Genomic DNA, 15,765 nt, shown 5'->3' with positions numbered 1-15,765 from the left:
TGCTCTAAGAAAGTTATCTGAAACCTCAATTGTTGCTTTGACATATTTTTAATTTGCTTGACACTCAGCGTAACCAGTTTAGGTTTAATTTGTATTTCTTACCATATTTTCACCCCAGTGTGGCAGATGCGGAACCCTGCAGTTGGTGGGTGCTCACCAAATTACAAAGGCGCATGCTAAGAAAGTGTTTCTCCTGACAGGCTGTGGATATATACAGACACGGAAGGTGTAGGTGTTCCAGTGTTGGACTAGAAGAGTCTGTTCTGGTCCAATAGCTGGAGTAAGTTTGTCAGGGTTTATAAAACTTTCTACAGAGGAAAGGAACTACACATCATGAGGTCTTCTCTCTTAATCCAGAGTTGTTTTCCCATTTCCTTTTCATGAAAAGGAATAGACAAACTTTGGAGAAGACAGGTATTGGGATCCTTGGCCTTGCTGCCATGCATATACAAGTTCCACTTCTTTGTCCTTCTTTTAGTTTCCAGTGCTAAATGCATTTCTCATGTTACAGAAGAGCAAGAGCTCTTGATACCATCAGGTTTTTTCATCAACAAAACCCACTAATATTGCAATTAAAATAGCACTTATTCTAGTGAATTCCCCATGATACTTGATACCATTTCTCTTGCCCCTCTGTGGTCTGGGACCATTCAGCTTCTGCATTTTTGCTGTAGCACAACAGAGAAAATGAAGAAATGAAAGGGAGGCAGGAAGAACTGGAGGCAGCTGGGTCTTTGATAATGACACAAGGGAATACCCCCTAAAAATCATCAAGCTGCTAAGGTGGGAGTCTAATATGATAATCTTCTGTGTCTTCTCACCTTTTTAAGAAACTTGGGACAAAGATAGAGAGGAAAGGAGTGGAAAGAAAGGAGGAAGAAGGCTTCTGTCAGAAATGTAAAAGATTTTGGGTTGTAAGGCAGTAAGGAGAGAAAAGACGTGGTGATGGATTAAATAAGAGAAGGAAGAAAAGAAATAGAGAATGGATAGAGGGAGAGTAAACAAACACGTTTAAATATATATAAGTGATATTTTCTATAGTGCTATTGTCCAGTTTCCTGGCAGATGTGCTACCATTGCTGATTTTAGAGGAAAGAACTGGGAAGACTATTTTAAGAACTCATTTCATTAGCTTTGCTGTCTACTGTGGACTCTGTAGTTAAATGTGGGGTTGGCTGAATGACCACCTCTACTGTTGGATTATTTTGTACTCCTGAGAGTTTTTTTAACTTCTTTTTCTTCCCATGAATAATTCTATGGACAAATTCAGCCACAAAATCCTGTTACATAAAACTGTGACTTTCAAAGAGATTCAGGAAAGGGATTTCATGTTTGCAATATTATAATCAGTATAGAAATCTGTTGTCAGTTATGTGGTTGCAGCTTCACTCTCCTGTTTTCTCCTATTTGTTTTCTCAAAATACATATTAGAACTTGGAAGGGAATTGGCTGGATCTTCCCATTTTCTAGCACTGATCCTGACTGATCTATGAGATTTTGTACAAACCTAAAACATAATTATATTTCACAAGCATCCCTCTCTGCCTTTTCCTGCTTTTTCCCTTTCATTTGTTTTAGTCTCCGAACTGTATCAGTTTTATTTATCTGAGCCGTGATATCACTGTGATAGTACTGTTTTTGTCCTTCTACTTATTTCCAGTCTCAAATGCAAATACAGTTGGAGGGGGGAAAAGTACTCTTACGCTGATTCTGCTGTGATGCAGTTGAGTAGCATAATCCTCTGACATCAGCAGTATTGTTATTCTAATCAGTTTCACACAGCTTGCTGAACTGTGATGACAACCTCAGTGTTCTGTAACATCTAGGCAATACCTTGTTGGAAAACAGGCTGTTCCGAAGGATTTTTTTTCCTCCCAAATGAATCATAGAAATGAGAGATAGAAAAGATCAAATCAGAAATGGTATATAATTCCCTTCTGTAAAAGTGGATAGGTTACTCAGGTGAATCTCTTAAATATTGTCACCACGGTAGAAGGAGCTGGTGTTCAAGGGGGATAGATGTCGTGACCTTGACAATGCACTAGCCCAGTGAACTGTAGAAAGAACAGTCCAGGCAGATACCAGAGCCAAAATCAGGGTTGCAGAACTTGAGACATCCACCACCATGTCTGCCTGCCCTGGTTTCTAACTTCCACCTGCAAGACGGCAGGGTTTGTTGATTCCCTTCAATGTCATTACAAGCCTTCTTGATATTTTATGCTATGTCTTAGTTCACCCTTGACTGGGTGGACAAACAAAACCTGAATTAAGAATGATTTAAACAGAATTACATCTGACTGGCTTAGTTGTCGTGACTTTGCATTTTGGTGAAAACCACCCATAGAACTGAAAATACATATATTTACACACTGAATGGGGCACATAACTGCAGCAATATTAATTCTGAGTATCAGGAAATATGCATAGAGCACTTCAAACTTTTATCGAACAGCAATTAAACTGTTTATTTTATCAACATCTTACTGGAGATTTGTCAATGAAGTGTTTAAAAACCAGAATTGTTCAATTTCAGGACTACTTATTTAGCAAGAGTCACTTTCATCTATTATTTCTATATTATAAAACTACAAAACTGTACAACCGCCAGTTTAATACAATCTTGTTACCAAAGTAACTACATATTAGCTAGATATTACTCTGATAAAAATTTAGAGGTTCCCATAAAAGAACTGAAGTCTTGTTCAACTTGCTGCTGCTTCTAAAGCAAAATACCTTGGACATGAACCTACTATGCAGAGTCTCAAAACAAAATGTTTCGTGGCACTGCATAATGTAACAGGAAGATGACCGTATCTTGAGGTTCACTGGTAGCTCCAACTGCTATTATTTAAAATCCTTTTTAAAACTGCATTTCTTAAAAATCCTTTAAAAAAAGACCCAAACCCTGGCCACCTCTGGATTTTTAAGTTTCAGTCCACAAGATCTTCAGTCAACTCCTGTCTACTCCTACATTAGGTGCCTAAATGTGCAATGGTAGTCTAGGCCTTTCCTTTACTGCTGCTTTTCTCAGGTGCTTTATATTTCATGTCACATAAATTCATCCAGCAGATAGCACTACCCTTCTTGGCATACCCAGAAATACCTCAGTCTTGCCAGTACTGAGATATTCAACATCCCATGCACTTACTAAATCTACTGCCTAGTACAAACTAGGTACGCCTATCATATGAGAGGTCCAATACAAGAGACATTTTCAAAGCAGCCCTGACGTGTCATACAAAACTGCCAGAGGCAAGGTACATCCCCAGGTCTGTAGCACTCATCCAGCATATGGATTCAATTCCTTTCTCTGCCTGACAGTAAAACTCACATCACTTTCCTCTCATGACTGAGCCACCAAGAATAGCACTGACAAATATTTTTAGACTGTAAGAAGGGGAGCAGTGGCTGTCTCACTCACACGTGTGCCATGGGACTGCAGAAAAAGATAGTAGGTGATAAAGTCACAGAAAACTGTATGCTATTTGGCGTATCTGCAAAACTATTTAATCACATCTACATACTGTTCGGTTACAGTCGACCTGGACCTGACACGAAAATCCTCCATTCTCATATTCTGAGTATTATATAATACCTCACTGCCATTTTCTGCCAATTACTCTTGCATTCTTTCATGCATCTAATTTTCTTGGCCAGAAGATGGCATAGGCATTTCAAATTAAATTGTTGCTGCAGCTTCACTGGAAGTTTCTGTATGATAATTATTTTAATCTAAATACAGTATAACATTTTCTTTTCAGAGTGCATCAGTATGATCTTTCATTTATGCTGTGCTGATTATGTCAAATCTTCTTCAACTTGCAGCACACTGGAATAAAGTATTACAATACGGATTATTCTGATAACATGGTCTTTAACAAATCTATTCTTCCATATCTCTCAAATACACTGTTATATAGTTCTCCAGCTGTCCAGACATGTAAGATTCAGCACCCTGAATTTCTATCAACTGCAGTTAAAAGTTGAGGTTACTTAGGTCATTGCAGTATCTGAATTTGTCTATGACACTCAGAATCTCTACCTTAGTAAGATTATAAATAAGTTCAAACCGTAAATATTTAATAGTGTCTCCTCAGTGCTAACAAGCTGTCATGGTTTAACCCCAGCCGGCAACTAAGCACCACACAGTCAGTTGGTTGCTCACTCCCCCCTGGTGGGATGGGGGAGAGAATCAGAAGGGTAAAAGTGAGAAAACTTGTGGGTTGAGATAAAGACAGTTTAATAGGTAAAGCAAAAGCCACATGCACAAGCAAAGCAAAACAAGGAATTCATTCACCAATCCCCATCGGCAGGCAGGTGTTCAGCCGTCTTCAGGAAAGCAGAGTTCCATCATGTGTTACTTGGGAAGACAAATGTCACCACTCCAAACATCCCCCCCACTTCCTTCTTCCTCCCTCAGCTCTGTGTTGCTGAGCATGATGTCATATGGTGTGGGTTATCCCTTTGGGGTCAGCTGTCCTGGCTGTGTCCCCTCCCAGCTTCTTGTGCCTCCTTGGTGGTAGAGTGGTGTGAGAAGCAGAAAAGGCCTTGGCTCTGTGTAAGCGCTGCTCAGCAGTAACAAAAACATCTCTGTATTATCAACACTGTTTCCAGCACAAATCCAAAACATAACCCCATACTAGCTCCTACAAAGAAAATTAACTCTATCCCAGCCAAAAGCAGCACACAGGCTACCTGCCCGACATCATTACAGCTGTAGGCAGTTGCCATGTCTGTAATTACACAGCTGGTTTCATTAGTGTCCCAACTAGATGATAGTCTGAAAATCCATTCTATTATGTGACAGAGGTGTACCTTTGAATGAGGTTTTAAGAAAATCACTAAACAATACAAGGTCTTTTTCAGCTTAAAAGGAAAGAGAAAGGTTTTCCTACATGTGCTTCAAACTAAAATGTTCATTGTGGGCTTTAAGCCATTCAAGTTTCCCTGCATCACCACCTGCAAGATCAGGGTTAAGTTGCTAATGAGAAGCAAAACCCACAGGCCCATCACGCTATTCAAATTTAATGTGCACGTGGAGTTCTTGATTCAGGCCAGGTTTATAAATAGTGCCTTTAGTTTAAAAATAGGCTTTTCAGATCTAAGGGAGTTGATATTATGATCTGTAAAGTGAATGAAGCTCCCAGGAGTAACTGGAGCTTATGTAATATTTATTCCTACATTTTTGCTCAGCTGTTTTGTGCCATTTTGATGCTGAGCTGCAAAGGAGTGTTAGTTTCTTAAACCTTTCAAATCTTTCCTCAGTGAAGCTGGGACTGTCTGCTTGCTTGCCTGTCTAGGTAACCTTACTTGGCTTTGGGATTTTGCCTAAGAAACAGTGGTCATTGACCCCATTTACAAGTATTTTCATTTAATAATTTTTATTGTACATGACCTTTGTGGAATCCCAAACTGTGCTGCTAGGTACAGCAACTTTCTAATATTAAATTGATCCTAGAAAGATTATGGACAGGCCTTCTTTTTCTTGAAACATTATGACTGGTTACGGTCCCAGGGAGAAGGATTACTGAGCCTGTAGAGCTAAGCTCTGTCTCCAGATATACGAACACGCGTATTTTATTAAATTTGCATTAGGCACTCATAAAACCAGCTTTCACTCCTTGATTTTGTAGTTGTCTGTGATGTTTTAAAAGTGAAATACCAGTGCTAACGGAACAACATTCAGGGCAAAAATGTTCATGGAATATGAAAAAATCTAGTGTTAATATTTGTCATTGAGACACCATTTTGTGCATGGAAACAGCCATGAGAGAAGCAGAGGCCTAATGAAGTGTCTTTCTAAGGAAGAAGTTCAGCTCTTAGTGACAAAATGAAGCATACCGTATTGAACATTATGCTTAGCCTTCCTAATTTTGCTTTCTTCATAAACTAGCCTATTGCCTTATTTCATGTAGTGTCTTATATTCTGGAATCAGAGACTTATTCACTCCTACCATTCAGCTGTGAAGGGGAGTTACTAGTTTTCTAAACCAGGTGTTTTGCCAGCTACCTATCAATGCTGTCACTTTTGCTAGATATAAATGTGTCAGTATGATGCTGTGCTTGGTTATAATTATGAGGTACCACATGTAAATTTTCTACAGCTGCAGGCATTCACTGGCGTGCACCTAATCTTAGTCTTGTTTTCAGATAGCAGCACAAAACCCCAGATTAACATTCTTAGCAAGGGCTGGATTAATGAGAAACATTTCAAAATGCTAAAAAAGAAAAAAAAATCTGTAAGCTATCCTTGAAGAAAATCAGTAGAAATATTAGAGTGATCAGAAATCAGTGCTTTAAAATGTAAATAAAGACTTTGGTGCCATTAAATATTTTTAAACTGTGGACATAACAATCTTTGCAATATGGTACTTGAATACATCACAACTTCTAGAAAACCTGATCTAAATTCATAGCAATCTCATTTCCATTAACTACAGGACATACTTAGCACTAAATCTAGGGAATAACAACCCACATAGTAATTTGTATATGTTATACAGATACAAGTTGCTACTGATACAATTACATCATGTAGTTCTTATTTGATGCTCTTGTATTCATTTTGACATCATGACAATTAATCCCATAAGCAACTTTTTTTATTATCTGTCAGGTTCACAGTTTGTACACTCAGTTTGTGTTGTATTTTGCTCTTGGAAAAGTCAAATTGTCCTGGAGAGCACTTGTTTGTTTTCTGTTGCTTTAATGCAGTTTTTTTATTTAGCAGGTAGGTCTGATGTTGGTATGTGTTTGATGAGCAGAAGGGTGTCTTTTTCAGGAAGGGTGGTGAAAATATTTAATGGAACATTACTTTAGACTGCATCAAAAAGCATAGCCTGCTAAAGCTGGTTACCAGTAGATTATCTTTCTTCCCACATACATCTGTAGCACAAAATCTGCTTAAAGTTATTAAAGTTTATTTGACTTATGTCAAAGTCAAGAAATTCAACCTCTACCTTCTCAGTTCAGCCAACTGGTGTTAATGCCCAGTAATGTATTCTTTAGTTACATAAATCACATTTTTTCACAGCAACATGATGTCACTCTCTAAAGAGAATGAATACTTTTTGTTCAAGGAGGAGTTATTCAAGATTTTGATTTTGTGGCTTTTTAAAGGGTTCAATATGGAGCTTCAGGCTTCATTTATAGCATTCTGTTTAAACCCAACTCTGAAGATAAAAATTAATTTTTTCTGTATCTTTTTTTCATGGTACTTGCTTGTACAATACCAAGTGTTCCACAAACATAAGAGTTTAATTTCACAATATGCCATTAAATATATGGGAATTTCATAAAATATCAATGTTTTCCACTAATGGTGGGTTCCTAAATCTAGGATTTTATCTTTAAATTGTTTATTATATAACACATGGAAGCTCAACATCGTTTCAGATCCTAGTTCAGAGTCTGAAACAAAGAACCTCAAAATATACAACAAACATACTAATCCCAAATATTTTTTTATTTGAATTTTCTGTTTTATCTTAATGAGAAAGTTTCTGTTCTCACAAAGAAAATGTATCTGAACTCAAGTTTGAAGATAACCCTTCCTGAAAGACAGGTTAAAAGTCCTCTCTGCAAGCAGGTATCCAGTTTCCTGGCAGTTTCTGGCCCGATTCTTTGGTCATCCAGCTGACATGCTAACCTTGAGCTGGCAGCCTGGGACTTGGTTTCCAAGCTCATTTTTTTAAAAAGACAGGCTCCCAGGGTATCCTGCTGGCCTCCAGTTTCCATATGAAACAGCTTGTATTTCCAAGACTTTCAGTTTGTTACTCTACAGCAGACGACTGAGAAGCTAAGCTGGGACAACCATGGCACACCAGCTTGTGGAAGCCTGAAATTCGGCTGATTCAGAGACAGAGCACCTACTCTTCCTAGACTCAGTTGTTTCCAAAGCACAGGGTTGCTAAAACTATTCAGAGAAAAGTATACCGCTTGTGTTCTTTCAACAAAGGGAAGAACCCCACACACTTTTAGCTTTGTTCTTTAGCTGAATCTTTTGACTCAAGTGGGTGAATAATGATAATATTATCAATATTAATGGAGAGCACCAGCAGAAGTTTCAGTGGATGGCAGAGAGAGAAGCTTGGGATGGGCAGTTTCCAGCTAAGCAGAAAAGTTATAAGCAAATATAAATAGCATTCTTTTAAGTATTACATTTAAATAAGTGTCCTGGTTCTTTGTGGTTACATTTCATCAAACCTGCAATATTCTGGGTGGGGAAAAAAAACCTGCCAACAGCAACTTTTCATTCACTTTCCACTTCTTGATTCATAAGATAAACACAGAGCTTTGAGTTTCATACAGTCTCTTTACCCATTCTTGTATCACTGGCCACTGTATCAAGGGTAAATTCTGAAAACAATGTTTTTTTCCCTTGTTGTCTTCTGCTTAAAGGAGGTCTGCTGTTTGCGTTGAAATGATCTGGAATTCTGCCAAAGCCTTCAGGATAAGCATATTTCAGTCTGGCAGTGAATTCCCGGGCAAAAGAAGAAACAATAACAGACACCATCAAGAGAGTTATTTATAAATCCAGATACAAAATCTATGAAAACTAGTGTAGCAATCTTTTAACTGAGGGCAGTTGTCTCAGCTGCTATTAGTATAAATATCAAATGTGGTACTTCATGCATGTATCAAAATTCAAACAAAAGAGAATAAGTAGCATCCTGAGCCAGATAATTTCTATGGTTTTCTCTGTAGGTGTCTGCAGATTTAGTATTTCTACCTGGCCATTTAAACCATAAGATTAGTGAGAGAATATGCATTTTAAGATGTTTGAGATAATACAATAAAAAAATAGTTTTGAGAATTATAGCAGCTAAAATGCTCTATTGCTCCATAGATACTTTTACTTTTTCTTTTAACCTATTTTTATCTATTTGTATTTTGTCTGCTCAAAATAAATGCATAAACAGTTCACCAAGCCCACTTTGGGTTAATAATGAAATTCTATGTCATCTAAAACTAGCAATATATTTTCTTGCAGGTTGCAATAGGAGCTCATATTTCATCTTCAGTGAATAACCTCACAATTTCAAAATATAATCTCAAACACACAGATACTTGTGTATACCTGCATGCACATGCAATTATATACCTACACACACGCATGTGTACGTACACATTTATAACTTTCTGTAGTTACAGACATGAATAACTAGACCAACTGATGTAGTAGTTATTTTTTAAAACTGAATAAAAGCTGTATCAATGTATATTGTGACCTTCTTCTTAGAAACTAGAATGGCTGGGAGGCATTCAGAGGAGTTATAATTTAAGCAACTAAAAAAAGAATATATAATCTATGCTCAAGAGATTAATTCAAAACATGCAGTAATGATGGGTTCCATTGTCTTTGAAGAACAGAGAGGGGTTCTAGCAGAACTAACACATTCTAAAATAACCTCCCTTTGTTTTAATTAAAAATTGAACCAAGAGAATTGCTTAATTTTCCAGTCTGGAGGCAGAGAATAATGTGGCATCAACAGTGTCTGGGAACTGTCTAGGTCACTGCCCAGCACCACTTCTTTTACTGAAGAGTATATCTCTCAATTTAGGAAAGACAACTAAGTTTGTGTTCAGCTAGACTCTTAGAAATTAAGTTTAGCTAAGTGTTAGCCAGCAGATTCAAAAAGAGTCACTGTAAAAGTCACATTAAAGTCATGAAAGCTTGAAATACAAATGGGAAAAAAATTTTTCATTTCAGGACTGGAAAAGTTAAGGGGTAATGTAAGGAAAGGGAATTAAAGTAAATATGGAAGATAAATGTGAGTTTTGAAATTTATTAGTAATCATGTTATTTCTGCTGATTTTTCAAGACACACTATTTAAAATTAAAGCAAAGTTTCAAGTTATGAATATTTTGATTTTATATGAATTTTGAGTATATGTGATTGGAAGACTCCAAATAAATGAGATGATAAAAATATTAGGTCATGGTAATTAAACTCAAAGACAGTTTTCTTTTGAAAGGTGCATCTTCAAGTTAAACTACTTCCTTTTTAGATTAAAAATGAGTGTCTTATTTCTGATATATGACAATGAATTTTGACCTAGAAAGTAGAAACTAATTACATTTAAAGTTTTCCACTGAGGCTGCTCATTAATATATTGAGAGCAGAAGTGTCAGAAAAGCATCAAAGAAAAACTAATACTTGCCTTTTTATATTTATTTTACAGGAAATGTGTTTGTTGTAAGCCTGGCAGTTGCAGACTTGGTTGTAGCAATCTACCCATATCCACTGGTCCTCACATCTGTATTTCACAACGGATGGAATCTGGGATACCTTCACTGCCAGATTAGTGGCTTCTTGATGGGCCTAAGTGTCATTGGATCAATCTTCAATATTACAGGCATCGCTATCAATCGGTACTGCTATATCTGCCACAGTCTCAAATATGACAAGCTGTACAGCGACAAGAATTCATTGTGCTATGTTGTTCTTATCTGGGTCCTAACAGTTGTTGCTATCGTGCCCAACCTGTTTGTGGGATCGCTACAGTATGACCCCAGGATTTACTCATGTACATTTGCACAGTCTGTGAGCTCAGCATATACAATAGCAGTTGTGTTTTTCCATTTCCTGCTTCCCATAGCCATAGTTACTTTCTGTTACTTGAGAATATGGATCCTCGTTATTCAGGTAAGGCGAAGGGTTAAACCAGACAACAACCCCAGATTGAAACCACATGACTTCAGAAACTTTGTAACCATGTTTGTGGTGTTTGTACTGTTTGCAGTCTGCTGGGCTCCTTTGAACTTTATAGGCCTTGCCGTGGCTGTCAACCCAGAAACTATAATCCCTCGGATTCCGGAGTGGTTGTTTGTATCTAGTTATTACATGGCATATTTCAACAGCTGCCTTAATGCTATTATATATGGACTCCTGAACCAGAACTTCAGAAGAGAATACAAGAGAATTATTGTCACTTTTTGTACAGCAAAAGTTTTTTTCCAGGATAGTTCTAATGATGTGGGAGACAGGATGAAAAGTAAACCTTCTCCACTGATTACAAACAACAATCTAGTGAAGGTGGACTCTGTCTGAAAATAGGAATCTTGTTGTCACTCAACAGCATCCAAATAAAGTATCTGTTTTCTTAGACCTACTGTTAAATATTATAGTGACATATCTCTTCTACACTGAAAGCACTTTGATCAAATTCCTTGCATGGTATTTGGGAACTCAAGTTACACAACACAATTATATGCTTGAGGGAATTACAGAATTATGCATGGATACTTTTTTTCCCTTAAATGGAGATAAACAACTAGAAACAGATTGAAACAGAAGTATCCACATTGCCTGGCTCAATAAAAGAAATCACAAAACTATTCCTACCACTTTCTGCCTGCTTCTTCTGGCCAGGTTATGGTCCTGACTCTAAAACCTCTGAGAACTTCTTTTAAAAGATTAAATTAGACCATTATGAAATATATTAGGAAATGTGAAGTGAGAAATCAAGGTAATTGAAAATTCATTAGGATTTTTGATAAGTACCTCTACCTATATTGCTTTGCTCCTAACATGGACACGATTATTCATTTTTTTGAGATTAAACTTCACCACCCCTCCTAGGAATGGCATTCTCAATTGACTTCTCAATTTTAAAATAGCTCTTAGGAGGAGAAATATACCCAACTCATTATCTTCAAAGCTACAAGGGCAGGAGGATAAACAGCAAGGAAAGAAAAGAGCCATGATTCATAAGTTCAAGCTGTTTGGGCACAAAAAAAGGTGTAGGAGTGGTGGGAAGAGAAATATAAACCACCATTCTTTCTGAAGAGACAGAAATTCACAAAATTGGCAAGTGCCCCAGAGGAGTTTCTAGGGAAACACCTCCTAGAAACATAAGTGAAGAAGGACTATTATTTCTCACTTGTGTACAGTACAGAAGTTCTAAACCTCTGTGAGAAGACAATCAATGTATTTAAGAGGGACGGTGGGTGAGGATGACTGTTTTGTTCGGTTAGTGGAATCTTAACCTCATGAAACCCTGGGAAATGAGAAATATTTACAGGATGAGCATTTACTATCTTTCTCAACTTGTTCTCCTGAGAATAGCCTGAGACTACAGGTTATTTTGTAATCTGCCACAGATAAGCTTTTCAAAATAATAATTAGGTGTTTACCACAATGATGAACTGTGTAACAACCTAGAACAATTAGACACCTTTAAAAAAGTAGAAAAGAGAAGATGTTACTTCTGACCCTGCTACAAGGAGGAACATATGACTCTCAGAACAGGACCTGCTACGTGGACTTTCCACTGTCAGCAGGCAGCTCTTCAGTGAGGGGAAGCATAATGTGAAGTGAGGAAGAATAGCTAGACAGTCTGCCTCCTGCAACAGTGAATCTCTGTTTATAATGAAGTCCTCTGGTGGAGAAAAACAATTCACAACAATAGGATTCACCTTCAAATTGACCTTAAAAAGAAGGAGCATTAGGTTCTGGAAAGATGCTCCAACTGTCATCCCTTTTGATGCTCAGGTGTTCATATCTATGCTGATGTTCAAGTACACTTGAGCTTTTCCAAGCCAATTCCAACTATTTCAACTGGACAAAGAGTTTCTGAATAGCCATCAGACTTCTGTTAATCTATATTAAAACATGGGCTTTACCTAAAGAGTTCATTTAAATTATTACTTGCTGTATGGGAGATTTTCTTGGGCTTATATATCTTAGAAACCAACAGTCACTCTATGTTACATAATTCCTTAAACTACATACAAATCTGTCATGGTTTAACTCTAAATAACTAAAATTAACTCTATCCCAGCTGAAACCAGGGCAAAATCTAACAGCATTTCATCTTTCTTGGATCATAGATTAGTGTACCCTTGACTAAATAATGAACTAAAAGGGAACCTTCATATTTACTTGAAACCCCACTGAGCTTTGTTCACTGACCAGTTTCTTACCTTAAAAATAGGTGCCTCGTGTCAAGTTGACAACAGAAGTAATGAACAACAGTGTAAAACCCTGGAGATGAGCTGGCAAGTCAATGCATTGCTGAGGTGCTTGACTCATCTTTGTTTACATTTGCCAGTCAGAACCACTGTGTAAATAACCAGCTCTCTTCTGTTGTGGTATCATCATATGATGTGATATGATACAACATGATTAACAGCATAAAGTGTATCACAGCTTTCTTCACTGTGATTTCATCCTTGGAGGATGCTTAGCTCTGTAATTTTATTGCTTTGTGTGTAGTGATTTCGGAATAGCAAGGGAGGCACGACCACCTCTTAAGAAGTTTTTCATGTAAGAAAAAACACTATTTAAATTCTTATAAAACTTGCCTTATTTAAAGCATATTTTCAATGAAAATAATGTCTTATGATGCATCTAATAAAGTAGCATAAAGATAGATTAAATAGCTTAATCATTAGTAAATTTAGAATTATCAAAGATCTTTCACTTGGCATTTCCAACAGAAAATGTACATGTTTATCATATCTATATATTTATGAGACGGTTCAAGATACTGTATCCAGTATTGTGGATTACCTGAGGAATTAAAGTCCCCTGTAATTCACAAGTGCTAAAATATATTTTTTATGATAATGAAAATGGTTTGCTATATGCAATAAAACATATTATACCAAAGGTATATATTTTATTGAATAGGCCTGTAATAAAAATGGAGAGCATTTTTAAGATCTCATATTTTGAAATATTTGTATTAAACCTAAATCACAGAAATGTGCATGTTTGTGATGTTATGAGCTGCTAAATATAGCAATAATTTTAAAAAATTAATCTCTTGTTCTTCTTTGGGGGGAGGGAAGAGTGTTAGTCTTTAGAATTTAGGTTAAATTAATACCGATGAAAAAATTGGGAAATATCTGCTGCCTCCTCAAATTAATTTTGCTTTTACTGCCACTCCGAAGTACATTTTAGGTAAGGTTTGCAAAACAACTCATTGCAAAAGTGAAAGCATAATGATGTTTAACTCTGCATTACTGATTTCTTTTAATCAGATTCTATTGCTTCAGATGAGTAAAAGTGATTCACGTAAGACAATCAGTAGCCTCATCAGCTGCTCATTGACAATGAGCATGACAATGTATGTCAGCACCTCACAAGACCAGACTCGTTATGGTCAACATAAAAATGACTGGTGAAAATAATTGTGATTTCTGTCCATTCTAAAGAGATGGACTTAGAAACTTAGCCAAAATTAGTTGCTTCTGTGCAAGTGAATGAGCCATGACATATTTTTTACATTCCAAGTCATTACATTTTCCCCTGTATGAAAGGCTAGCATAGCACAAATGCATTATTTAGAGCTCTGTCTGGAAGTTTTAGATAATGTACTTGTCCTATGGCAGTCATCAGCCCTGGATGGATTTAATTCTAAAACATGTCTTGGCACTATACCACACCTGCAGGGACCCATCCATTTCCTACTTCCTATCCATTTCTGGTCTGAGCCCCAATGAAGCCAAAGGACCTCTGTGAAGAGCAGTGAACCCCCTGTATGCAACACACTGAAGACTTATATCCTAATTGACCCTGACCTTATCCTACAAGAATTTCTTTCTTATATCACAATCTTGATTATGCTGACAATCTGAATATGGTCTTATATGACCATATCTTGAACACTTAGAGATAGATAGTTTTATTGGTGGTCATCTTCACTGCAAGCTTCTTGTTAACAAGGAAGTTTGGCATTATTTCATATTTACCAGCAAAGAGAATATTAATGAGTATATTAATATCAATTATCAGGGTATTTATTGTAGTTAAACTGTAACTGTATGCAAAAATGTAATTTCATTTGGAATAGCTCACCTAAGAGTGCTTTGCACATTTTCTTCTTCCACTGGGCTAGTGGAAGTACATATATACGAAGCAAATATATGTTATTTCAATAGGCATAATATATAGCAATGATTTTACTATTTTTCTTTTTCTTCTTATGTGTTTTAGAAGGTAAGTCTTTGAATCATCCATAATAAACATACTATTGTAGTCAATCTGTATTGCAGTATATAGCATGTCCTTCTATAATCAGTTAATATCGCACCTTTTCCTTCTTTTGGACCACTTTTGAAATGGCATCATGTTAAATCTGATTCATTATGACATACTGAAGGGAACTGTTATTTCCCTTAAACTGCACTGAAAAAACAATCATAAAAAAAAAACTCCTTAAATATAATACACAAGTACATATGTAAATGTCGTCACCAAATTTAAAATAGTATCTCAGAAACTCTTCTATTGAAACATCTTGTTCACAAACTGTAGTAATACAGATGGACTGTTATTCTTTAATTCTTTCCTAATAACTGTGCTTTCTAAGTATCATTAATATGGTTTACAAATAATTAAGAACTACAAATGTCTGTTATCTTGTCACTGAGACCTGGGAAATCACACATGCTAAAGCCGAATTTCTTGGAAGACAAAATATTAAAGTAGTGGCCTGGCTTATAGCCCATGTACTGTATCTCCAATTTTGCCTGCGTTAAGTAAGAATTCCATTATGTGGTTTTATGAATTTACTCATTAAAAATATTATTCCTACCTCAAATATGTGTCTGAGAGATTGCAATAAAGAACAGGGTGGAAAAGACTCACAGTACAAGTCAATAGCCTTTAGAATTTGTAATAGAAAGAAAAGCAAATTCAACAAAGAAGTACATATATTAATAATGGTCACAGAAAACATTTTCCCAGTTCAATAAAATCCTCATCACTCAAGCCACCCCTATTACCAAACACTGACCAAAGTATACATATTTTG

At 36.5% G+C, this 15,765-nt stretch overlaps 1 protein-coding gene across 1 annotated transcript in view; it reads left to right on the top strand.

The window, feature by feature from the left end:
* The window catches only part of MTNR1A (melatonin receptor 1A), a 57,133-nt gene extending 46,079 nt beyond the window's left edge, over window positions 1–11,054 (top strand). Inside the window, exon 2 of the mRNA XM_075709311.1 lies at window positions 10,186–11,054. Coding sequence (XP_075565426.1) covers window positions 10,186–11,054 — 869 coding nt within the window. The remainder of the gene's footprint in view (window positions 1–10,185) is intronic.
* Window positions 11,055–15,765: the final 4,711 nt, after the last annotated feature.

Source organism: Pelecanus crispus, chromosome 4 (genome assembly GCF_030463565.1).
Source record: "Pelecanus crispus isolate bPelCri1 chromosome 4, bPelCri1.pri, whole genome shotgun sequence".
NCBI lineage: Eukaryota > Metazoa > Chordata > Aves > Pelecaniformes > Pelecanidae > Pelecanus > Pelecanus crispus.
Note: the sequence above shows the minus strand (reverse complement) of the source record. Positions and strands in the feature narration are given on the sequence as shown.